We start from the raw sequence: 25401 nt of genomic DNA on the forward strand, positions 1-25401 counted from the left end.
TGTGGGGTGACGGGGTGGCCCCGGTGTCACCGCTGGAGCGAGGCCGCTCTTCCGCCCTGCGATCCGCTCCCGAACGGTCGTGGCTCTGCAGAATCCGCCTCGCGGCTCCGCACCGGGCTCTGGCCGGACCCCGCCGCAGGAGGGAGCCCGGGAGAGGAGACCCGCAGCCGGAGGCCCCCACTCGTGCCCGCCGCCTCTTCGTCCCCGACCCCCTGCGCTGGCCCTCGCTGGCCCTGCTCCGCTCGTGTCTCTGGTAGGAGCCGCGCTGGCCTKGCTGTCTGGGGACCCGGGAAAGCGGAGTCTCCTGCGGCACCGCATGGGCAGGACCTTGCCTCTGCCCCCTGCCCAGCCTTGGGGCCTCATCCTGCCCTGCTGCTGGTGCCCCAGTCCCTGGGGCTTTACAAAGAGAACGTGGGGCTGAGAGGGTTGTTATCTCTCCGTGCAGAAAATGTCCTCCCGGGAGCGAACGGCCTCCAGGTCGCGAGCGGAGAAGTCACGACCGCTGACAGCCGTCGCTCCCCAAGTGGAAATCGTCCCCGGGCGCCTGACGGAGAGCGAGTGGCTCTCCCTGGTCGCGGCTGAGGAAGGGGAGGAGGAAGCCGGCGACATTTTTGCGGAGTTCTTGGACCACGTGATGGACGAGTGCTACAAAGTCTACCTAGCTCGGCAGGTGAACAAGCCCGGTCCCACCCAGGAGAAGCCCAGGTGCTGCTTGGGGACAGCTGGTGCCACCCGCTTCCCCGCTGCGGGCCCCGGGGCGAGACCAGGTCCCTTCCAGGCCCTGCTCTGTGCCTTTGTCCCTGCTCCGTGTGTGGCCGGTGGGTGAATCCTGAAGGACGGTGCTCAGCAGCCGGGTGGGAGGTGAGCGGGGGAGGCCAGGGAAGACGTGGCTGCCCGGCTCCAAGCAGAGTCCTGCTGACGGCAGCGGGGAAGGAAGAGCAGGGTCCTTCTGTCCTGCAGCCGAAGAGTTGTCCCCACATCGTCCTCCCTGGGCTTCCCCGCTGCTCCCGCAGGCCGGGAAATGCTCCGGGGAAGCTCGCTGTGCCTGAAAAGTCCTTCCTGCTCCCGTGGGTGAGAATCGAAGCGGATACCGTAACTCTGAGATGCGCTTGGATGTGCCCTCCGCTCTTGCCTTCCTCCTGGAGAGGTGGCGACCTCTCCTCCGAGCCGGGGCGACTGGCCGTGCCAGCGGTTTGAACTAGCGGTGTTGTGATGAGGATGAGGGCTGTAGATCCCCGTAGGGCAAGCGGGGCAGGGCGGGAGTCTCCGCTCTAGCTACTCTTCTGCTTTGTCCTGGCCTTGCTCGTTGCTGGATGCCAAGCCGCCTCCGTCTCTGGCCTGTGCTCCGCAGCGTGTGCCCTTCACCGTCAGCCAGGCGAAGGATGCCTTCCTGCAGATCACCGAGTGGCGCTTCCTGACGCGGGACGAGGGGGAGCTGAACGTGGAGGAAGATGCCACCTGGCAAGAGGATGACGAGCCCGAGCCCCACGTCACGGATTCCTGGGCGCAGGGCTCCGTTCCTGTCGTGCAAGAGCATCTGTCGCCAAGCCCGGATGAGGCAGAGGTATGACGTGCCCCAAGCCCTCTCCTGTGATCCCCAAGCCCCTGAGCTTTCCCCTTCCGCTGACTGTGGGGTCGGTGTGAGTGGGTGAGTCCCCGCTGAGGAGGGCTGAGCCCGGCCGGCTTCGCTGTCGTGGGACATCCATCAGCAAGGCCTGTGAGTGAGGGTGAGGGACGCCTCTTCCTGGCCCGGCTGGAGCCACTGGCCCTGGTGGCGTGCGTCCTCCCGATGTCTTTACAAGGCCCCTGGTTAAGGCCATGGCCTTCTCCAAATATGCCCTCCCGGAGAGCCAGTGGATCCTTGCTAACGTGAGAAAAGGGGGGATCGCAGGCGGGCGAGGAGTAGGAGCAAAGGAGGTTTGGCCCCTTTGCTGCGGCTCTGGTTGCCGGGTCACTGCTCCCTGTGCATCCTCCTCCCCAGCGGCGCCGTGGCGGCTCTCCGAGCGCTCGAGGCGTCAGCACGCGCAGGCAAACGGCAGCGCCCGCAGCAGCGCCTGTGCGCCAAGGACAGCCCGTTCGCAGCGCGCTGCGCTCTCCGGGAGGGAGCGGCGACGGGACCTTTGAAACCGAGTCACCTTGGAGTGAAGACTTTAATGTAACCGACCCCAGACACTCAGTCTCTCCCCCTCTCCCGCTCCGTCCCTTCCCGGGGCAGGTACAAGCGTGCAGGTCCTGCGGCTGGGGGGCTGCGGTCAGCGCCAAAAGCAGCAATCCCTCTCCGGCTGCACGAGCCCGGGGCCCCCCCTCTGCCATAAGGACCCTGTGCTCCGAACCGGCCTCGGGCACCGACGGTCTCCTGCCCGAAGAGGCTGAGCTCTGCTTGGAGCCCCACGGAGTGCCATCGCTTTCCTGCCTGCCTCTGCTGCAGTACGAGCAGCTGCCCGTTCCCCGGCTTTCGAGGAGACAATCTCCCCCGGATCGCCGTGTCCTGCTTCCTCAGCCGTGCTCTCTCTGCCCAGCCAGGGCAAGGCCTTCTCACGAGCCCCACGAGGGGCCGCAGCGCTTGCCCAGCCTCGAGAGCGTGGACGAGCCCCTGCAGGGGACGGAGGAGGAACGGCTTCAGCAGCAGCTCTCCCACGTGGACTTGGAGGAAAGCTCCGTGGGGAAGGTTAGCAGTCCCAAGCCTCCATCTTCCAACAACGTGATAAAGATCCAGACTGGGAGGCCCTCATGCAGCAAGGAGGGAAAATACGAGAAGTTTGGGACTGTCCCAGGAATCTCCAGGCTGGACCGAGCCCGCCTGCCCAAGCACTGGATCAGGCCCCAGGTGGAGGTGCTGGACCCGGACGTGGGAGCCAAGAGGCGCGAAGGTCCCCAGGCTGCCCCCGGGCACAGTCAGGAGAAATTTGGCAGCCGGGGATCAGAGCTCAGCAGCTCAAAGCTCCTCCGAGRGGTGGGAGCCGCAAGAAGAGAACATCTCCCGCCGCCTCCGAAGAAGACCAGCAGCCCTGTGCCCTGGCAGCCGGGTGCCTTGCTGGACTCCATTGAGCCGGCCCCAGGTGTGACCGTCAGGGATGGCGGCAGCGAGAAGCGAGGGCCCTGCCTTCCCGCTGAGGAGGAGGAGGAGATGGCCGAGAGGGACCTGAGACCCATCTGCCTCACTGTGCCCATCCCGGCCCTCGCGGTGAAGCAGGTCACGTGCAGTCGCGGCCCCCAGATCCAGCACGTGTCACCCGCGTCCGCGAGGCYGTGGGATCAGTGAGCGGCGCGCGGGGCGAGCCCTCGCCTCGGGGCCGCGCCAGCCGCTTCCCCGTCCCCCGGCCAAGCCGCGCGGCCGGACCTCGCTTCTCCGTGTCCTGCACGCTGCTTCGGTGCCGTGTGTAACTGGGGACCGGGGCTAAGACCTCCTCGAAGCCGACCCTGCGTCAGTCCGCTCTTCTTCCTCTTCTCCGAGCGACACCAGCGAGACCCTGGGCTGCTTCCCTTGGGGCCAGGTCTTCTCCCGCCCGGACCAACCCCCTTGCGGTGGGAGACACGCAGCTTCCTGCCCCCCAGCTGCTCCTAATGCCTCCAGCTCCCCCCGGCAGCTTGACTCTTCGGTGGAAAACCATTTGCTCCCCTCCTTGCTGGGGGCATTTCCCAAGCCCGGCCCCGCTAACCGCAGCCGTCCTTGTGCTGAGTGGCAGCGGGCAGGGCAAGGCCAGGGCCTGGTTCGGCTCCTGCCTCTCGCCTGGGCTCCCCCGTGCCTTGATGCCCCRCGTCTCCGCGCCGGCAGAGCGGCTTCTCCCCGGGCAGAAGCTACCGCGTTGCCTGAGAACGCCTGCCGCTGCCCGGGCCGGCGGCTGGTGGTTCCCCGTGCCCTGCCTAACCGCAGCTGCCGCCGTGCTCTCCTGGGCAGCCTGACGCCCTGGGCGAGGTATCACCCTGTCCTGTGCAGGCTCCTCTGCCCCCAGCTTTATGTGGATTTTCTTGCGAGTATGCGGCACAAGTGCGCCGCACCCTGTTTTATTCAGTCCTTCCTGCCTCCTCCCTCCGGGGTGCTGAGCACACTCGGGACACGTCGCTCCGCAGCGTCTCCACTCGCTCTTCCCCTCGGATGCGAGGTTTTCGCGGCAGGAGTCGGTCACAGCTGCAGAGTTCAGTCCTTTCCCGGCTGCTGCTCTGCCCAGYGGGAGCAGAGCTCCTGCTTCGTCCTTGCCCACGTAGCCGGGAAGGCCGTGGCCTCCGCGGGCGAGAGCGACCCGCAGTGCCGTGCCCCGACTCCCGCGCTCGCTGCGGTGCGTGCCATCGCACCACGGGCACGGTCGAGGATCGGACGGCAACGCAAACAGTGACTTTGGGGCTGCAAGTTTTTACCCGACTTGCCAAATCCTTGTAAGTTCAGCTGAACGAGTGGTGAGGCCGAGTGTGCCGGGCTGGGGCGTGAGCCTCCCTGCTCGGGTACTCCGGGAAGGCAATTATGAGCAGGCGCTAACGAGGCCGAGGCCGTGCAACTCCGGTGGCTTCTCCGGGTTGCACAGCGAGGGGAGGGGAGCTCTGGGCCCTTCACAAGCTCTAACAAAGAAAACGGAAACGAAGAGGTTTCTGTGGCTCGGCTTTGTCGCCTCAGGCCCCCCCGGCGCAGGATGAAGGCAGAGGCTGTCGCGCTAAGAGCTCAGCAAAGAGCCTGCTCAGGAAGGCCGGGCTGGAAGCAATTCGTCGGGCTAATGTGCAATTGGCCTTTCCAGTTCCCCGGATGCAAGGAGGGGTCTGTTTAGTTGCAATCAGTATTTTGCCACAACTTGTGCCTGGTTAAGTATCCTGATACGAGACTGTTACTGCTATGGCCTAACGTCTGGGCTGAGCAGCGTGGCCCGTGCAGCGCCCAGCGCGTTGCCCTCTCGCTCGGGCCGGGCAGCGCCCTCGCCTCTGCCCTGCAGCCTGGCTGCGCTAGCAGGGACGTGAAACCCCACGTTCATCCCRAGCCGCTGCTCTCCGCGGCAGGCAGGTCCCGCCGGTGCAGCTGGCTTTTCGGAGGCAGGTCCCTGCGCGCTCGCGTGGTCTCTCCTCTGGCGCGTTGTCATTGCGCCGCGTGGGACGGTCCATCTGCTGCCAAACAAGAAATGAGAGGTACTGAACGGAGCGAAATGTCTGCGCAGCTCTACTGCGTGCGCCCTCCCTGGCTTTGCAAAAGGCAGCTGCCGCCTCCCCGCGTCTGCAGGGCCGCGGCGTCCACCCGTGTCCCCAGGCTCGCGCCGCAGGCAGGTCTGGATCTGCACTAATGGACAGCCGAGCTGGCGGGATGGCTCAGCCTGGGAGGGAACCTGGGGCCGGGGAAAAGCCGGAGGCTTTCGCAGCCGGTGTGGCAGGGACTGGCGGCGGCATTGGTGATGCTCCTCCAGGCGAGAGCTGGGAGCAGCCTGGGGCTGCCCAGGTCCGTCCCGGCACGGCGCGGGAGGTGGCTTGGCCGGCCCGCAGCGGTCACCTGTGCAACCCGTCACTGCAGGATGCTGTGGGTGCTCGAAGGCTGCACCCTGCGGAGGTGACCCCACCGGGGCAGGGAGCACCCCGGGGCTCCGCGGCCGGTGCGGGTGAGCCGCGGCACCGGCCCGGCCTGGCCTGGCCTCCTGCCCGCTTTGCCCCTCCCTGCGTACGAGCACAGCAAAACACGTCCCTGCTCACTGTCACTCTTCCGGCTCCGCTGCCCGGGAGCAGCTCCCACCTGCAGCTCGGGAGCAGGAGGGGACCGCACTGTGCCAAGGGCCGGGGTCAAGGTCCTGTCACCCAGCTGACCTCTGTCCCCAGCCGGACCTCGGTGCCCCATCCGGGTCCCGTTGCCCAGCCAGACCTCAGTGCACGGCCGGGTCCCGTCGCCCACCATGGAGCTGCCGAGCGCCTGCAGCCACCCGTGCTGGTTCGTGCTCGCGCTGCTGCTGCTGCTGCTGCTCTGGGCCACGAGGCGCAGCGGCGCCTGGCTCCCTCGCAGGTGTCCCACCGACCTCACCGGCAAGACGGTGATCGTCACCGGAGCCAACAGCGGTGCGCGGGGCCGGTGTCGCGAGGGGCCTGGCGGGGTTGCGGGGGTGTGGGGCAGCGGGGATGCGGGGTGCAGGTGTGAAGGGCTGCGGGGCTGCGGGACACAGCTGCGGGGCTGCAGAGATGCAGGACACGGGTGCAGGGCGCACAGATGCAGRACACRGGTGCAGGGCACCGGGGTGCGGGGTGCAGGGTGCAGGACACGGGTGCAGGGCGCAGGGGTGCAGGGATGGAGGACTTGGGTGCAGGGCTGCAGGTCCCGCCTGTCTGCATGGCTCAACCGCCGCATTTCACAGCCGGAGCTGTGGGAGGCGGCAGCTCCCTGCTCCCCTTGGCTGGGGAGGGGGCCGGGGGCAGCCGCACGCCGGCACGCGTGACCGCACGGTGCTGCGGGGCGGTGTGCGGGGCCGCGGGTCGCCCTGCTCCAAGCACCCGTGGGAGGGGGCCGGTGCCCGGGGTGGGCACGACGCGCTCCCGGGGTTGCTGGGCTCGGCCAGGCTCTCGGCAGCCGCGTGCCCGCAGGTTCCTGCGCTAGCTCCAGCCCCCGCCGTGAGCTGCGGCCGGACTCTGCCCCGGCCGGGTTAACGACCGATGGCCAAGGCCGCCGCGGGCTGGCTGCGTCCCAGCACATTTCTGCGCTGCGAGCTGCCCCYGGACCCGCTTTGCCCCAAGCCGGAGCTGCGCGTGGCCCCTTTGCAAAGCGCGGGGCTGGTGCAGCGGGGCCAGAACGGCTCCATGGCCCTCGGCGCCCGGAGCCACGCTGCCCCCGCGGTGCACGTCCCCGGCTCTCCCGCCCGGCGCGGGGTCGGCCGCCTGTGCCGTGCTGCACCATGCCGTGCTGCAACGCTCGGCCCCGCGCTGCATCCTCGCCCGTGGGGCAGACCCCGTTTCTGTGCCCCGCTCCGTCCCCCCGTCGGGGCAGCAGGGGCGGGCGGCCGCCTCCAGCCCCCGGGGCACCCCAGCCCTTCCCAAGGACCATCCTGTCCCGAGCACAGGCTGGGAAATCACCTGGCGCAACACCCCAGAATCCCGCCACCATCCAGCTCCCGGACACACAAGCAGCAGCTGGATGGGGATTTGGGGGATTCCCAGTTTTTTCTTGCAGCAGCTGAGCTCTGCCCGGCAGCCGCGATGCAGGCGCCAAGCCRGCCCCGAGGAGCCGGGTCCCCCTTYGCYRCCCTGCCCYRCTCCYRGGGCTCCCCGGGGCAGGGGTCCGGTGCTGGGGCCCCCAGATCCCCCATGCCACGGGGCCGGCTGGTGCCATGCTCCCCTGCCGCAGGGATCGGCAAGCGCGTGGCGCTGGACCTGGCCCGCAGGAACGCCCGCACCATCCTGGCGTGCCGGAGCAGGGAGAGGGGCCAGGCGGCGGCGGAGGAGATCCGGGCGGCCACGGGGAACCCGGCGGTGCTGCTGCGGCTGCTGGACACCGGCTCGCTGGCCTCCGTGCGTGCCTTCGCCCRCCAGGTGCTGCGCGAGGAGAAGCGGCTGGACGTGCTGGTGAACAACGCCGGCCTCTCCGGTAGGCGCCGGGCCGGGGGTCCGTGTGCTGGGCTGCGGAGCCGGCTGCCCACGGTGGCACTGCCGGCCCCACGCGCCTCCTCCGCCAGGGCTGCCCTTCGCCGTCACGCCGGAGGGGCTGGAGCAGACCTTCGCCACCAACTACCTGGGGCCGTTCCTGCTCACCAACCTGCTGCTGGGTGAGGGGGCTGCCGGGGGGGAGCCGGGACCTGCACCCGCCCCCGCTGCCACCGCCGCCCCGCTCACCCCCTGCTCCGCGCAGACCTCCTGAAGGCCTCGGCGCCCGCCCGCGTCGTCAACGTCTCGTCCTTCCGGCACAGCGCYGGCACCGTCAACCTGCGGCACCTCACGGGGCAGGAGTGCCCCAAGAGACACCAGATCTACAGCAGCACCAAGCTCATGAACGTCCTCTTCACCGCCGAGCTGGCGCGGCGCCTGCAGGGCACAGGTGGGTGCCGTGCCGTGTCGTGCTATGTCGTGCCATGCAATGCCATGCCATGCAATGCCATGCCATGTGCTGTGCTTAGCCGTGCCGTGCCGTGCCATTCCCTGCCACGGCATATCATGCCATTCGATGCTGTGCTATGCTGGCCTGTGCCGTGCAACGCTGTGCCATGCTGTGCTATATAGTGCCACGCAATTCCATGCCATGCAATTCCATGCCATGCTGTGTATGCTGTGCTGTGCTACGCCGTGCCGTGCTGTGCCATTCCCTGCCACGGCATATCATGCCATTCGATGGTGTGCTATGCTGTCCTGTACCGTGCAACGCTGCGCCATGCTGTGCTGTATCGTGCCATGCTGTGCTGTGCACGCTGTGCCATGCCAAGCCATGCACATGCTGTGCCATGCCACGCTGTGTCACGCACGTGCCATCAGGTGCCATCAGCGCGGGCGGCACCCCAGGGCCGCTGGCCTGTCCYGCCGCGCTGTGCAGCGACTCGGCAGCTGCCCGCGGGGAGCCGAGGGGCTCAGCCCTGCCGGACGCTGGCCCCTGCGAGAAACCCCCCCCGGGACCGGTGCTGGCGGGTGCAGGGCCGGGACGGGCAAGCCCGGGTCAGGGGCGACCATGTCCGTGCCAGCTCGTCTGGTCAGGGCGGCCACGACGCCCCCGCTCCAGGGCAGGATTCGGGGCTGCCGTTTCTGCTGCGAGGGCRAAGCTGCCGGACGCGCCGGCGGGGATGGAAAGGAGAGAGGAGCCGGGGCTGCTCCTGCGGCGCGGCCCCTCCGCCGGGGTGCCCGGAGCCGCCCGGCCGCTGCCGCTGACGGTGCTGCGCCGCAGGGGTGACCGTCAACGCCCTGAGCCCCGGCGTGGTGAGGACGGGCATCATGCGCCACTCCGGCTGGCCGCTCCGCGCGCTCTTCGCCCTCGCCGGCCCCTTCATGAAGGTGAGCGGGGCCCCGCGGGCCGGCGCCGGGGGCCGCGGCAGCCCGTCCTCACCCGCGCTTCGCCCCGCAGTCCGCGGAGGAGGGGGCCGCCAGCACCATCTACTGCGCCGTCTCGGAGGAGGCCGCGGGCGTCACGGGCAAGTACTTCGGCAGCGACTGCAGGCTGGCGCTGCCCTCCGCGGCCGCCCGCGACGCCGGCCTGGCCCGCAAGCTCTGGGAGGAATCGGAGCGGCTCACGGGCCTTGCCGCAGGCCGGGAGCACTGAGCCAGCGCGGGGGCCCCCGCTGCGCCCGAGGACGCCGGGTCGGCTGCTGCCCGGGGGAGCCCCCGGCTCACGGGGCGTCTCGCAGCCCCGGAGCTGCACGTGGGTTGGCCGGTACCGGGGGGGCACGGAGCCGGCCCGGCCCGGCCCGCAGCGCAGCAGAGAGGGGGCTGCCCCCCGGCCCCCAGCATCGCCGCCCCGCGGACCCGCGTGCCAAGGGACCCCCCTCCAGGATCGGGTCCAGCTCCGGCACATCCCGGACGGCCGCCCCCAACCTCCGTGCTGGACGCGGGCTGGAGACTCCCTCTTTTTGGGGCCGTCAGGCTGCGTCCAGCGTAACACGTGGCAAACCACGGGGCGGCCCCGGCCAGCGCGGGGGCACAGCCGGCTGCGCCGTCCTCAGGCACTCGGAGACACCCGCGGTGCAAACTCCTTTATTAAACTGCTCTGTGCAGCCAGCCCRGGCTCCGCGGCAGCGTGGGGACGCGCGGCTATTCCCAGGTGATGTCCAGATCCAGCCGCTGCTTCCGCACGGCCTGCAGGAAGCAGTCGTAGTCCCGGCGGTGGATGTCCCGGCAGTGGGACAGGTCCAGGGAGCGCAGGCGGCTGTCGGCGGCCAGCAGCAGCCACACGGTCCGGCCGGACACCTGGCTCCCGGCCAGCGAGAGCTCCCGCAGCTCGAGCAGGGGCGGCCCGGGGGCCGCCAGCGCCGCCTCGAACACGGCGTCCAGCGGGAAGGGCACGCAGAGGAGGCTGAGGCTCTGCAGGCGCGGGGAGCGGCACAGCAGCGAGGCCAGYGTGGCCCGCAGCACCAGGCTGTGCTGCGCCGGGAAGGGGCTGGAGGCGCCGGCCAGCGCCAGGGAGAAGCGCCGGAGCTGGGGGAAGCCGTGCGGGAGCAGGTCGGCGTCCCAGCGGAGCGGCTCGGCGGGGGGGTCCCCGGCGGGGCCGGCGGCCGGCGGCGCGGGCGGCGGGTGCAGGTCGGCGCTGAAGGCGTGCAGGTGGGGGCAGCTGCCGAGCAGGGCGCCGAGGGAGAGCTCGTCCTCGCAGCAGAAGCCGTGCAGGGCGAGGGTGCGCAGCCGCGGCCCCAGGCTCCGCGCCAGCGGCAGCACCCGGCCCAGCGCCCAGCCCCGCTGCCCCGCGCAGGTGAGCGTGAGGTGGGCCAGGCGGCTCCAGCACAGCCCGTCCCAGGCGGCGGTGGTGGCAGCGGGGCCGGCACCGGCGCCCAGCCACACGCTGACCTCCTCGGCGTCCGGGCACACGGCGCAGAGCGTGGCGAGGAAGGGCTTGCCCACCTCCTCCACCCGCCGCAGGGGCAGGGTGAGCCAGGGCCTGTCGGCGGCCCCCCGCCACCGCCGCTGCGCCAGCTCCTCCAGCGAGGGGAAGCCCGGGGCGCTCTCCGTGCCGCCCAGCTGCCGCGTGTGGATGAGGCACAGCGYGTCCGGCACGGCGCCGTGCGCCAGGAACTCCAGGCGAGGCAGGGCCAGCAGCAGGAAGGCCAGGGCCGCGGTCATGTCGCAGCCCTCCGCGGCGTCGAGGTCGCGGGCCAGGAGGACGCGGAGCGCGGGGCAGCACAGGGYGCCCGCGAGCGGGTCGTAGGCCAGGTGCAGCAGGGCACGCGGAGACACCTTCTTGCAGTGGGACACGTCCAGCTCCTGCAGGCGCTTGCAGCAGGAGCCCACGGCCGAGAGCACCTGCACATTGGCCTGCGTCTCGGCCAGCCCCAGCTTGCTCAGCAGCGGCAGTCCCTCCAGCAGGTCCACCAGCACGTCCGCCGAGACCCGGCTGCAGCCGTGCAGGTCCAGAGAGCTCAGGCTCTGCCCGCGACCCCACAGAGCCTCCTGAGTGGGGCCGGGGCCCGGTGCAGCGGGCACCCTGCCGGCCCCTCTGCTCCCCTGGCACCCCCAGGCGTCCTCCCGGCCCCGCGGCACGTTGAGCCGGGAGAAGCCTGGGCAGCCGTCCCCAGCCCAGCTCATGCGGGCCAGGAGCCACCCCGCTCCCCCGGGTGGTCTCGCACCCGGCCCGAGCCAGGCGGCACTCGCCCCGCGGCGTGGGCTCAGGGAGATCCGGGGCTCGCAAAGCCAGGCAGCGGCCGAGGGAAGAGCGGGGAGAGCCCCCTTCGCCCCGTGCTAATCCCCCAGACCCTAACACCGGGAGGGAACCCAGGAGTGCCTGCTCCCAACCCCTGCTCTGAGCCCCCAGACTTGCTCCGAGAGCCGGGAGGAATCGGAGCCCCCCACGGCAGCCCCGCGGCGGGCGGGGGACCCCGGCCCCGCTCACCTTGCAGCGCACGGCGACGAGCTGGCCGATGGCGTTGCTGACGAGGCCGGGGCAGGAGCGCAGGCTCAGCTCCTGGAGGTGAGGCACCAGGAGCAGGTGGAGCGCGGCGCGCGTCAGGCGCCGGCTCTCGCCCAGGAGCCGGATGAGGTCCTGCACCAAGCCGCCGGCTGCAGCGGGGCCGCCGGGGGGGACAGGAGGAGGCTGTTACCGGGGCTCAGCCGTGCTGCAGCTGAGCCCCGGCACTGCTCGCCCTTCCTCCTCATCCTCCTCCTCGCCCCGCGTGSAGCTGCGTCCCCGGACGCTGCGCCTCACCCAGCTCGTTAAAGGGGCCCATGACGTAGCGGAAGTGGTACTCGTCGAGGTAGTTCTCGCTGTAGTCCTTCACCCACACGCTCTGCATGTGCCCCGCCAGGCTCTGCAGGCAGAGGCTGCTCAGCGCCGGCACCTCCTTCCGCCTGGGCATCGGGCTCCTGGCAGGGAAAAGGGCCGGTCAGGCGTGATGATCCATGACCCTGCCGGCACAGCACGCTCCCCGATAGCCAAACTGGTGCTACCGTGCTGGCAATGGGCCCCCGGCTTCAGAGCCATAACGAGCCATAGTCCAGGGCTGAGTTTATTTTAGCTGGATTTTAGCTGTTTCTACAAAATTGCGTAAGAAACTTCCACCCAGGAACCTGCTGTCTCACCCCTCCTGGGTGCCACCACATGACCCATGTTCAGGCGCCTGTTGTCTGTTCGGAGCCTGTTTTAGTGATATCGTGAAGTAAACTGTTGTTTAGCTTCRGTTTTGCTTAGCTTTGTGCAGCTGCGTGGTTCACCCCTAAAGGAAATCGCACCCTACCCAGAGAAGGGCTAACGAGCAAGGTTAGCTACAGTGCACGGACCCACGGAGCAACAAGCGAGGGAACGGGGAGACCCCCTAGCAGAGATGTACAGAAATAACCCCGGGCAGCCCCCAGTCCGAGGGGAAGAGCCAAACCTCACCGCAGCACTCTCCTCCCGGCGAGGAAGTCGGGGCAGCGGCAGCCGGCCGCGACAGCGCCGAGGACGGGCAAGCGTGACACCAGGAAAGGGGCAGGCGCTGGGAAGGGGGGGTATAATAGCGTTAATTGCGTTGTTAATTGGAACTAGCAACAATTGCGCTCTGAGCGTCAGTGTTTCTGTAACCACACAACAAAACACATCTTGATGAGACTATTAAGGCATGAAGTAGGCTCACACCGAATTCTGATTCCTGGATCCATGTATTAGGGAGGAATCTCAGTGCAGCCGGCGGGCTGGGGAGAATTAAATGGGATGAAGAGGAGCCTCAAAGGTCATGGCAGCTGGGGAGGTTCCCGCTCACCGGGACAAGGCGAATGTCACCCCTGCCTGCAGGGAGGGTCTGGGGACCTGCGGCAGGCCAGCCCCACCCGAGGCCCCAGGAAGGCATTGGAGCGAATCCTCCCGGAAGCCCCTTCCAGGCGCACGGAGGGCATAAACGCACCCGGGAGCCGCCAGGGCRGGTTTAGCAGGGGCAACTTGGCCGACTTTGACGGCGGGACGTGGGGACGTCGTGCGCCTTGGCTTTAGCAGGGCGCCGGCGGCCTCCCGCAGCGTCCTTGCCGCCCGGCTGAGGGGAGAGAGGCTGGATGAGGGATGACGAGAGGGGCAGGAAAYTGGATGAGCCGCCAGGACGGGCGTCGCGACGTCCAGTGGCGGAGCGACGCTCCAGCGTGGAACGTGGGCGCGAAGTGCAGCCGGTTGCCGGCTCTCCTCGGGGATCAGTACCGGCGTCGGCGCCGTTTGCTGCCTTTTCCAGGGCAGCGCAGGCCCCCGGGCCCGTCCCGACCGCCGCGGGGCCCCGTCCCGCCTCGGGCACCGCCCGGACAAGGCCCCGCCGCTGCCCCCCCCCGTCCCCATGGCAACCGGGGCTGAGCCCCCCGGGCCCCGCTTACCGGCGCTTCCTCGTCCCGATCCGGCCCGTCCCGGCCCGTCCCGGCCCCGCTTCCTCCTCCCGGGCGGCCCCACCCCCGGGAGGGATCGCGATAGGGATCGGGATCCGGCCCCGCCGCGCAGGCCGCACCCGGTGGCGCCGCGCCATCCTGCCTCTTSTGTCCCTCTGCTCTCGCCATACGGTGCCGGTGCCCGCGCCCGGCCGGCTTCGTCGCGCCGCAGTGCGCCTGCGCGCCGCCCGCCAGGCCCCTTCCGCCCCCCGCGGGCTGCCCCGCGCGCTGCCTGACGCCCGGCTGTGGCTGCCCAGGGGTCGGGCGGCCTGGCGTTGCCGCGGGCAGCTCGGCGGGGCCTGGCGGCGCGGGCGGCGGCCGGCGGCTTCCGGGAGCGGGAGCCGGCGAGTGGCGCTGGGGAGCGGCGGCGGCAGGTACCGGGCGCGGTCTGCGCGGGGCGGGGGCTTCTGGGGGTCCCCTCCGTGGGGCCGATGATCCTCTGTGGGTGGAGTCAGTGCCGGGGGCGGTATTGCCCCCCACGGGGTGTGTGTGGGGTCAGTGCCGGGGGGGGCATTTCCCTCCCCCCCCCACGGGGTGTGTATGGGGTCAGTGCTGGGGGGGGCATTTCCCTCCCCCCCCCCATGGAGTGTGTGTGGGGTCAGTGCTGAGGGGGAGGACATTTCCCTCCCCCCCTTCATGGGGTGTGTGTGGGGTCAGTGTCGGGGGGCACCCGCCATGGGGTGGGGGTAGGGGGCCGGTGGTGCCCGCGTGGGGTCAGTGCTGGGGTAGAGGCTCTCCCACACACCCAGCCCCCTGCCCGGGTGGAGAGCAGCCCCCCTCATGGGGGTGCTGAGCCCTGCCGGCGTAGCCGGGGTCCCCCCCCGCCCGCTGCTCACACATTCCCGTGCGGGTTGAGCACAGCCGCGCCGCGGGCAGCGCCTGCCGTAAACCGGAATCTTTGTTCAGCTCTGCCTTGGAGCCCGGCTGGGGCCGCGTCAGTGCGCCCCAGCGCTCGTGCGAGGCGCTCAGCTGCGGAGGCCGTGGCARTATCGGCCAGCTGCAGAAGGCAGCTTGGCCATTCGGAAGATGGAAACTCACAGATAACTGCGGCAGTCGCTGCCAGACCAGTAACTAAGCGTGTGAAGTATGTGCAGAAACAAAGATTCTGTTTTATGCAGGTATTTCCAGCAGCAAACAAAAAACCAGGTGAGAGCTGGTCCGAGAGGCCAGTGTGCCTCGAAGATGTTACAGACGCAGAGCGCTCTGTGTTCAGAGACCCTTGCATTAAACTTCTTTGGAAAAAGAAAGTGTTGTCTTTCACTTTAATCAGATGCTCTTTGTAGCTACAGGTTTTGGGGTTTGTTTTCAGTGTAATTCACCTTTTTCCTCAGTGTGGTGCTGGAAGCCTTCAGTCCATCTAAGAAATGGTAGCTGGCTTCATTATGCTGGCTGTGGTGAAATAGTTTCATGACAGACTCGTATGGGATGATGAAGAGATCTGCACCGTATGAAAAAAGTAAAAACAATCACTATGCATAACCTGTAAAATCTCACTTTTTACTATAGTAAAGATATAACTCATTTTACACTAATAACCTTTAACTTTATATCGAGCTGTAGCTTCTTGTTTGTGAAATGTGGGTAAAACTTGCTTGCAAATGGAGAGTGGTTTCGAAACCTCCACAGTGTCGCTTTGGTTCACTGTTACTGCTTCCACAACTATYTTGCCTTTCATGGTGGGGGAATGGAAAATTTATGTAGATAACCTGTAAGGCAAATCCCTTGCCCTGCGTTTTTGCCATCAAAGTTTTGGATCTAAATTAAAGTTTGAGTCAGAATGTTATTAGAAAAGAAGATTTTTAAGAAATAACATCTGAGTAGGAACATAAATTGTACAAGCGGAAGCTGAAGGGATCAGCTTTTTGATTGGCAAAAATGGGATTTGGAGGAGGGGCAGGAACAACTCAGCTGCTGGATAATTAATAACTTGGATAATTTGCATGTGTGTATTATGGATATTTGATAGACAAGAAAAAGATAGGAATTTTCCTAGCTGAATATTTCCTTTGCTATCAGCTAGTAAAGGTACAGTATAGCTCTTCTGCCGAAGAATTTTGTTGGGTACATAGAAGTACAAATTGGAGCACTAGTGAGCCAGAGGCACGTTTGAACRATTGTCTGATCAAATTAAGGCTGTTTGTGCCACATACTTCAGTTTGTAGGCTATGAGGTCGCAGGATATGTGTTAAAAGCTGTGTCTGCCTAGCTTTGTAATGCGATGTAACAGTGATACTGAGTATTGCTGTGTTTATTCCTTATCTTGGGCAAGCATGTCCTCTGCCTGGGGCATCCGCTGATTCTTCTGATCACTGCGTTCATTTTTGTACTCGAAGGAAATAATTGTCTCTAGTAAATGTGAAGGATACAACCCCCAAATCTGAACTGTGTTACGGGGCTTCCTTCATCCTTGTCCCACATGTGCCTCTGCTGCATTAATAGCACAAACCTGGCAGCTCTGCAGCCTTGTTCTTCGCTGTTTGCGTTGTAAGTTGGTGGGACCCCCGCGTGTCACGTGGTGCGTCTGCTGGAGACAAAAGGTGGAGGCAGTAAGGCAGCAGATCCTGTGCGCTAGTAATGCAGAGAGGTRAATATGTGAAAGGAGAGAGCTGTCTTTGCTCTCGCATCCTCGCTGGAAAGTTACCTCGAGCGTGYGAAACTTGTGATGCAGTGTTTTTTAGCAGGAGCTAGGAGTTACCGAGGCGCCTCTGACGCGGTGCGTCCGCCCCAGGGTCTGCGGCTGSAGAGCTTCGGCAGAGGCTGCTGGTGGTGGGTGACCTTGCTGCTCCCCGTTGGGGCTGTCCAGCGCTTCGCGGGGGAGCCGCAAGCCCCGGCCTCTGCGCGCCGCTGTGGCGCAGCACGAGGGAGGAGAGCCCGCGCCCCGGCTGCAGCGGGGCGGCCTGTCCTCTCCTCCACCCCCAAACCGCTCCTTTGCTCCTTCGCCGTGCTCCAAGGCAGCGCTCGCCCTCGGAGAGGAGGCTGCCTCCGCTGTTCTCGCTTTTCCTTCTTAGACATACCAGCGTACACCCTCTTCTCCACTTGCGTGCCCTCCGCCATCCAGTGCGTCAGCCTCCCTCAGATAGGTGTCCGCGCAACGCTGGCCGGGTGTGCTTGCGAGCTGCGAGCCTGTGCAGCGTTTGCGCTATTAAATGAAGCATTTGCCTGTGCTGAGGGGGAAGTCTTGGGTCAGAATGCAAAACAGCGTGATGGCGCACGGTGGTTCCGTGACACAAAGCTGAACTGCCTAGCGGTCGTCCTCTGTTTACTGCATGCAGCAGTTGTGCTAGACAAGTGCCTTTATGCATTCTAAATCTCTCCCTTATAAATTAAATCCGTCTAGGTGGGTTTGCTGACAAGAAACYTTCAGTGAAATGTGGGTTGTTTCACAGTTATGATAAGCTCCTCCACTGTGCATCAATCTAAACGTCTATATTTTTAGACTAGYTGCATTTTTTAATATTGCACAGACTAATTCAAGAAACTCAGCCGAGTTTTTTCTTTTTTTTCCATGTTGTTAACAAAAACTCATTGTGTTTTCCCAGTTCATTCAGGCTCAGCATAGTAGATTCGCCGAGCCTGCTTAGGGGAGTTCTCTAACATTAGCCATTGATTTCACCAGAAAGGGTTGGTCTTAAAATAGGATGTGGGTGTTGTGTGTATGTGTGGTTTTTTTTAAGATGCTGTCAAGGTCTTGCCGTGTGACCTTGGACAAATTTATTCTTTTCTTTCTCTCTTCCTTAATTTTCAAACGTAAAACTMAGACAGTAATTGTGACCTACTTCACAGCAGCTCAGGAGGGTTTCTTGCTAAATTAAATGCAAGGCACTTCTAAGTTCCTCTGATGAAATGATTTGGGAAGGGCGGGCAGCATTTTTTTTTTTCCTTTTTGAATGGGAGGGAGGTTTCGGGAGCTACAGTGTTGGAAATCTCCTTTTGGTGGTTGTCTTGCACTACTGCAACATAAAGGCCCAAATCCCAAGTGGAACTTGTGGAAGCTGAATTGCAGGGGCTTTTGCACCCATCCCTAAAGGGCTTGCAAAGGATTTTTTTTTTTTTTTTTTTGGAATAAAGAAAGAAAGTAAGAAAGAAGACTGACAATAAAGTCAGGGGCTATGTTGTAGCTAGGTATAAAACTCTCTAGCTAGGTGGTCTTGGCATACCGAGGAACGTTCTGCTGGGTTTTTGATTGTTTGGGTGTTTTTTTTGTATTTGGACCCACAGATAATGCTACCAGATAGTGGTGAAGACTGTGTATGCCTTGCTAGGGATGCCCTTTTGTATCGGAGGAATAACTTTAGTTATGTGCTCTTTAGAAGATAAGGAGTCTTTCTGGTCAGGAATTCCATAATACAGTGAAGGAGAGAAGTTCGTTAGAATGATAATCGCTCAGAAAAGAGAGCAAAGACAGTTGTATAAATACCAAAATGCAGTAACTGCTTTTCCAACAATTTGGTAAAAGTCACATAACAAGAAACAGAAGGAATAAACAGTTCTGGATGCTCTAAATCTTTGAGCAATAAAGCAGACATGTTTTTAAATTGGCTTTTTCTTAATATAATTAAAAGCAATGAAGGCTAAATGATAAATACAAGCTAATGACTGGAACTCGATGACTCTGGCAAGGTGTTCAGCTGTGAAATAATGAATGAATAGTTTTGATAGAGATGAGCTAAAATTGACTAACCTCCTCCTGCTACCAGAGAGATGTAGCTTGGACGCAGCATCCTTTGCTTTTCAGTCCGTTGCTATGGTAACCTTTCTGATGAAGGACTTCTGATATATCGATTGTAATCGTGATAGTTTCTGTTGTAGCTGAAAAGAAAATCATTAAATCTGTGGTGTAAGAAACGCAAAACAAATAAAGTGTTGCCCTTGAGTGGTTGTCGCCTGGCTTTGTTGCAATGCTGCTCTCGCTATTGCTGAAGTTGTGAAATGGTGCAGTTTTGCACGGCGCAGGCTCGCAGCGATTGCCATCTGCGGGGTCCTAGTGCCATGTGGATCAGTTCTTGTCTGAAAATTGGGTTGGGTTATCCAGCGGAGAGCAGAATACGGGACTTGGGCGATAGCTGCGTCCTGCCCTCCCGAGTTCTGGTTGCAGGCGGAATTGGCTTTTTCTTTGGTAGTACTCGTTGGACACCCCTTTCTGTCAACTTATTTTTAAATATATGATCGGTCATAAAAACTTCACTTCTGGTACTTTGATGGCAATGAGGCCTTAGCTTAATGAGCTTTTAACACCTGCCCTTGTGTCTTTGATGAGAATCAAGCAGTAATTTTGGTTTGGCAGGGTGAGGCTTGTATGTTTTCTGCATTCTTATAAACAATGTTACCTGTCCCTGCAAGGCTTGTTCCTCCTTGTTTTTTATCCTCAGACAGTCATGGCTGGAACGATGCTTTTTTTGTATTGATGGTGTTAACACGTAGCACAGGTTCAGGTGCTTTATTGGGTGACCCTAACGAAAGAAGGGGTGCGTGACTGGTCAAGCGAGTGCATTGCTGTGGTCGGCAGCAGCCCGAGTCGTGGATCAGAACCTGGCCATGCCGCAGGGTGTGCGGAAACAAAGCAAAAGATGCACCGTGCTTCAAAAAGATCGCAGTCTAAATATAAATATAAATAGGGGACAAGCTGGGATATAGACACATGGAAAGCATGAAGAATTTATGGGGCAGCACTTGTCGGTGTCGTGGGCTTTAGTCTCAGTATTTCAGCACAGGATCTGTTATCATCCGTTACAGATGTCACGGCAAATGAGAACTCTAATAAAGGGTTTTAATGGCTCAGCAGATTTTCTCTGTACGATTGGGCACATGTATATGGCTCTTGGGAGGCAGAAATAAGATGGTGCTTCTACTAGCAACGCTGGAACAGGAGCTGGAGTTGAGATATGCTCTGGCTCTTGCAACAATTACAGGGCCAAAATTTGCCTTTCCTGTACCTGCACGTAGTGTTGAATGAGGCTGAATTACATAACTGAGAACAAACTTCAAAGAGGAAGAAGCTGGTATGCATATAATTGTGCAGATCAAGTTCTACTTGCAAAATTTCCACTTCTGAGGCAAGAATAGAAAAGAACCGGGGCTGACTTTCAGGTCACCTGAGGGAGTTAGCAAAGCTTATAGTTTAATTAAAAAAGTCTTAAACTCGGCAAACTTGATCTGGATTTATATTGACACAATAAGGATAGAACCTGAAGTGCAATTTTTAGAATTTCTTTTCTGATTTCTTCTCTTGCTGGGAGACTAAGCTGCTTATAAATTGGAAAGAAGTTTTGCTGAAGCTATTTCAAGGGACCCCAGGAGCAATATATATAATACAACAAGATAGAATTTTGCTCTTCCTAAATAAATTATGCGGAGGCTTCTGAAGGTTTTTAAATTTCCTGCTCAGCTCACTTAAACTGAATCGCCACTTTGTTAGAGTGTCCAAACTACTCTGCACAGGGACTGTCTCTTATCCTAGATTTCAGCAAAAAGTCTGAAGGTTATAAACAAAATATTCTTTGGGCTTTTAATCATGGTTTTTCTCTAGTGATGAGTATTATGTATAGAGTTTGGGCAGCTACCAGACAATTATTGTGGGTCCTGAAAATGTGACTAAAAATGGCCTGCGAGACGGTCTGTGCCCCTGGAGGGGAAGGGGACGGTGTGGCCCTGGTTACCTGCCCATTAAAGATGATGTGCGGAGGTTCTGTAACATTCACTGCTTTTTTGTAGATGAAAGGAGGTTGCCCCAAACTTGGGCAAGGATGGCTTTGCTGTGCGACTTTTGCCCCAAGCTGGTCTAGTTTGGTCTCCCGTGCTAACACGTGCCTCCTGAAATATGAATTGGATTTGTGAACAAATACACAGGCAGCTTTAACTTTTATGGTATATGTTATTGCCAAATAAAGATCTTCATAAGTGTCTGAGAAGTGGCTGTGCTGCAGCAGCAGCAGAGCGTGCAGGGATTGCTGCTCAGCGTAGCGGTCCCTTCGCTGGTGTCCAGGTCCTGCTCCACTGACTGCATTTGCTTATTATCCTTGTCTTTGCTCTTGGGTCTTTCTCTTCAATACAAAGGCTGCAAGGAGGACCCACCAAAATGTTCCTGCTTGGGACTTGCAGTGCCCTTTTACAACAAAGTGACCCTGCAGAAATTTTCTTGTGGGCGCTCTTAAAAAGCGAGGTTGCATCAGGAAGCAGGTAGTCTGCTTGCCGAACTGTTGATGTTGCTTGGGAGTAAATTAGGCCAGTAGTCTATCATAGGCATGGTGGTTTAATGCTGTTGAGACGGCTGGGGAAGAGGCAGCAGGAGGCAGGAGGGACTCCGGGAATTGGCCTTCCTTAGGACCAGGGGGGTGGCGAGCTTGGACCCCTCTCCTGATCGCAGAGCAGCCGCGTCTCTTAGATTTCGTGACCTGCTCTTCGGATGCCCCATGTCAATCCAAAAGCGAACTGGCGTGGTCTGTCGAGCAGCGGCCAGATAACGTGATCTCATCCTGACCTCCCTGTGGCTTGAGCAAGCAGCAGGATGTCGCGATGGCTTTAGGCCACGCTTGGTCCCAAACTGTTGCCGACGTTGGCAGGTTACAGCAGAAATACCTTCAGGAGATGCTGACATGGTGAATTGTGGCGGTGCTCGAATGAGCAAAAGGAGTTTGTATCTTTTTCAAGCCCAAGTGAAGGATGAGGAAACGTAAGACTACTGCACCGTTTTCAGGAACATAAGCTGGGAAAATTGGGCTGGGAACTAAGAGTTATCTTTTTGGAGGGGGCAGCGGGGTTTGCAGCCTCCTAATTCTGCGTCACCTGGACAGCCAAGATCTTAGCAGAGCAGGGTAAACAAACATTTATTTATTTTTATAGTTGTTTAAAAATATTTCAAACGATAGCCTTTATTAAGGCTAATATTTCCTATGATTTCTTAAATTAAATTAAGTAAAGGTTATTAAACCAGTAAACAATTCATTTCAAAGCTTTAACATGAATCATATATTTGGGTGCTGCTTTGTGGAAATTGGATGCTCTAGTTTGATAGCTGTGGCTGCTTCTGGAAAAGCAGGAAAAATTATTCATTTTTGATTCTTTGTTCAGTTGAAACAGCATTTCATTAAAAAATGATAATGTCAGAATGGGAGCTGGAAAAAAGTTTTCTTCTCTATGGGAAATACAGTAGGTCTTAGGCTGAAATCTGCTAGTTCTAAAGTTTTCAGGGACGCAATAGCAAAAAATTGGCTCCATATTTGGATGTTTTTCTTGTTTGCATTGACTGCTTAAGACTTCTTCAAAATGCTTTAATTACAGAAAGCTTGATATATTCCCAGGTAATACAGTTTCAATTAACAAATAAAAATACTGTCAAATATTGGCTGCTTGTATTTTGATGGAGTTTTAACTTCCATCCAAAATTCACATAGTAAATCAGAAATGAAAACAGAAAATGATTAATGGTGCTACATGATTTTATTACTTTAAGAAACAGTATCTTATCAAGCATGTAGATAATATAGCCCCTGGTTAGCAAAAAAAAATATTTTAAAGTTCAGGGCATGTTTATTCACAAACTCATTTTCAAAGGTTCTTGCTTTTTGGTTCATACTTTTAACTAATTAACTACAAGTTCAGGAAATATCAACTCTTTGCATTTATATGTTTTAAATACTTGTCGTGGTCTGTGGCTTTAGAGAACTTAAGCTGCCCGACCCCACAGCAGAGCGGACTCCTCGCGTCGCCTGTCTTCCTGCCCTCYTTCTGCAATATTGCTTGTTTTCAGAGGCCCTTTGGGAGGTGGTGGCAGGTTCCAGTCGTGGCGTCGTCGTCGTGAGGGGGAAGCGTCCTTCGGTTGTTGTGAGGCTGTTTGCGTCGGGGCAAGTCACTTCCATGTTCCCTAACGCATTAATTTAGCTCTAAGTGACCTGAAATCGAGGCCTCTTCCCTTTCCTTTGTAAGTTATTTTGCAGCTTTTATATAGACTGTAGAGGCTTAAAATTTCTACTGAGTTATTGTCGTTCGGTCCTTGGGGTTAATCATAGTCTTGTTCCAAATATAAAATGTTTCCACATTTTGTATAAGTATTTTTAGCTTTCCAGTGAAACGATGGCTAGTCCCTAAGCAGATATTAAAAATTCGACATATATTCTTACTGGAAATATCTCCATTGCGTACTACTTCATGGTGATTCGCTCGCCAGGTTTGGTCTCCACCGCCGCTGTATTTGTGGGTGACTCCAAGGGGAAACCAGTTGGTTTAACGCAAGTCCTTTCGTTGGTGCTGGCAGTAGGGGCTCGGGTGGCTGCAGTGCCCAGATCGCTTGCCGGCTGGTTGTCGGACAGCGTTCACTGCTACGGTACCAGCTGCTTGGTGGATCAGTAGAACCGGCTTTGTGGGGAGACTTCAGGGGAAAAAATCCCCTCGCACTTGAGGCTTATTTTGGAAAACTTCGGGACTGGGGAAGAGGGAGAATTTAGCGGTATCATTTCTAATTTTCTTTTTAAATGAAAAAATGCTCTTCTAGCTACAGCTGATCTTGCTAAGAGGAAAGCCATCCCGGTATTTACTGCTTTCTGTTTTGGGATATATCCTGTTATTTCTGGAGCTCTGTAGGGAGAACAGTCATAAGTTCCCATCCTTTGAGAAGGAGAATGTCTCGTGTCGCCCGTTCCCAGTGGCTGCTGCAGAACTGATCACCCTTTTGGGTTTTCTGAAGTCCTCGTGAAATTCTGTGGCCAGATCCACTTCCCAGGGAGACAGTTTTCTTTTTATTTACACTATTTTGTTTTTTTCATTATTTGATTTCTTTGCTTATCATTCTAGCCTCTCCTCCTAATCTAAATAACGCCCTCGCTATGTTGAGGTTAGCGCCCTTCAAATATTTGTGCTAGATGACTTTGCCCTCTGTTCAGTTAAGGGTTGTGTTGATAGTTTCTTGTGGCAACCAGCTGTTTCTGTGGCTTTGCCCCACTCTGAGGCCTAGAGGTTACACGGAAGAAAAGCTTTGGTGTTTAGAAGCCAGGTCTCGTGAATCTGTCCTGTCCTTTAATCATGAGAATCTTTTCTTCCTTCTGTATGAAACTAAATTTGCGGAAGCAGCCTCGGTCAGTACTTCTCCCTGGGCTTCCTCCCGCGCCCTGACGCTGTTGGTGGTTTCTCATTACTCGGTGCCCAGTTCTCCGAGTCGCTTCGCAGCCTTCTGAGGCCACGTGCGTTTGGGGTGGTTGAGCCCCGTGGTGGAGAACTCGCGAGTTACAGAAGCACCCGCGCAACTGTTGGGAGCGGGCGCTTCGGGAGTTAGACCAGCCGTTCTCCTGCCCCGGTGGGAGGGCTTCTTGCCTCGCAGCTCTGGGTGAGCAGGAGGGACGCCGGGTTGTGCGACGGCTAGTGGGACGGAGCTCCCTCGGCTCGTTTGTTGCTGCTGCTCCAGGGCGGATAATTGGCAGCCTCCAGTTCTGGTTAGGACCGAGACTAAGCTGCGCTCAGGTCCCTGCGAGCAGGCACTTACCATTCCTCCAGGCTCCCGGAGATTTTAAAGTGCGCTGCTGCTTTTCCCAGTTCTGAAGGAAGTGATCAGGGCTTGCCTGGTCCTGCAGAGGTGGAGCCTTGTAGACGGCTTCCTCGTTGGTGACATCCAGTGGACCTTGGTTAAAAAGAAAAAAAACTTAAGTTGAGCGAATGTTGTTCATGCTGGAAGAGAGCACAGCGCAGAACACGGGAGTGTCTGTCCTCTTGGCCAGGAGTCTGTCCTAACAGTGGCCTGTAGTGGCTGCTGAGAAGAAGAATATTAGAGCAAGGTAAAAGACAGTGATATTTCCTCCAGTGTCACCTCCCAGCTCCTGGCGATGTGTGCCTGGGGCTTCCTAAGCCAGAGGTGGTATTTCCATCTCTGTTAAAAAGCACTTGATTGATTTTCCATATGGGGAAAATTTTGATTTAATATTTCTTGGAGGGGAAAGAAAAGAGTCAAGTCTTATGAGCCTGAGCAGAATAGGGAGCCCCAAGGAATGCAAAATCCTTGTGGAAGAATGAGGGAGAGTTGAGAGAAGTAGTATTTTTAGCGTGGGGATTTCTTTGGCCCACAACTCTTGAAATTGTCAGCGATGTGAATAAGAGACCTCTCATGCTCCGAAACCATCTTCCCTGCCAAGGGCTGCAGCAGAATGCCTCAACCTCTCCAGTCCTCTTCATTTATAGGTCACGATGTCTGTTAAGTATTATGATCCTCCTCACAAAATAAACGTCTTTATTCTTATTACAATAGGTAGAGAAAGATAGTGTGACCTGATCTAGGACATACAGACAGCGTGTTTCTGATTAACCCACACATCACTTTCTGGTAATTTCAATTCTCTTTTGATATTGCTTTGTGATTTCTCTCTTCCAGTAATCACTGTGGTTATTTCTATTCTTCTCCAGACTGAAGTGTTTATGAGGTGCTTTGGGAACCTTAAATTGACAGGTTGCATGGATGTGAAAAGTATTTATAATGCATGCGAAGGCTGAGTGCTCCTGAGACCCTGGAGATCAGGTTCCCGTGTTGCACTGGCCCAGCTGCGGTTGCCCTGGCACAGTCACGTGGTGTGCGCGGTCTAGTTGAGTTGATGCTGGTTTCAGCTAATTTTGTTGCGTTTATCTCATTTTCCTAATTTTGATGTGTTCGACTACTTTTGATTGTGTTCAACTTGGATTTTGTTCAACTAATGCGGGTTTTTGCATCTAATGTCCTTGATATCTCCTAGTGTGGAGCGAATTGAGGAAAATGGGAGGATACTCGTGCCCTTTTGTAACTTTCTCAGGCGTTTTTGCTTTGGATTTCTGTATGTGTAATTATTTCCTTTAAAATAGAATAGAGAAGAGGAAAAAATTATTTTAACTCGGACCTTTGCATTCTTGTAAAAGCCTGTTTAGGAAGTGATTGAAAGGTTTTAACTTTCCTTTGTGCTAGCTTTCTAGAGTAATGTGGTGCAGGTCTGTTGAATGGTAGAGGAT

General features: G+C 59.0%; 3 protein-coding genes across 4 annotated transcripts in view; 2 read left to right on the plus strand and 1 right to left on the minus strand.

Moving 5' to 3' along the window:
• Positions 1–5858: 5858 nt before the first annotated feature.
• LOC112971008 (retinol dehydrogenase 13-like) lies at positions 5859–9187 on the plus strand. The gene is made up of 6 exons (XM_026076014.1): positions 5859–6018; positions 7295–7534; positions 7623–7712; positions 7796–7981; positions 8816–8922; positions 8993–9187. The coding sequence occupies exons 1-6, from the start codon at positions 5859–5861 to the stop codon at positions 9185–9187; spliced, it is 978 nt and encodes a 325-aa protein (XP_025931799.1).
• Positions 9188–9602: 415 nt separating this feature from the next.
• Positions 9603–13595, minus strand: LOC112971090. Its single transcript, XM_026076166.1, has 5 exons — positions 13399–13595; positions 12396–12542; positions 11774–11931; positions 11462–11628; positions 9603–10998 (listed from the first exon to the last, which is right to left on the minus strand). Exons 1-5 carry the CDS (start codon positions 13542–13544, stop codon positions 9676–9678), a joined length of 1941 nt encoding a protein of 646 aa, XP_025931951.1. The 5' UTR covers positions 13545–13595; the 3' UTR covers positions 9603–9675.
• Positions 13596–13768: 173 nt separating this feature from the next.
• DCTN1 (dynactin subunit 1) overlaps positions 13769–25401 on the plus strand; it is a 93964-nt gene continuing 82331 nt past the window's right edge. For both annotated transcript variants that reach the window (XM_026076083.1, XM_026076090.1), the window contains exon 1: positions 13769–13820. The gene's annotated coding sequence lies outside the window, so the exon portion shown is untranslated. The remainder of the gene's footprint in view (positions 13821–25401) is intronic.

Source organism: Apteryx rowi, unplaced genomic scaffold (genome assembly GCF_003343035.1).
Source record: "Apteryx rowi isolate R43461 unplaced genomic scaffold, aptRow1 scaffold_1101, whole genome shotgun sequence".
In the NCBI taxonomy this organism is placed as follows: domain Eukaryota; kingdom Metazoa; phylum Chordata; class Aves; order Apterygiformes; family Apterygidae; genus Apteryx; species Apteryx rowi.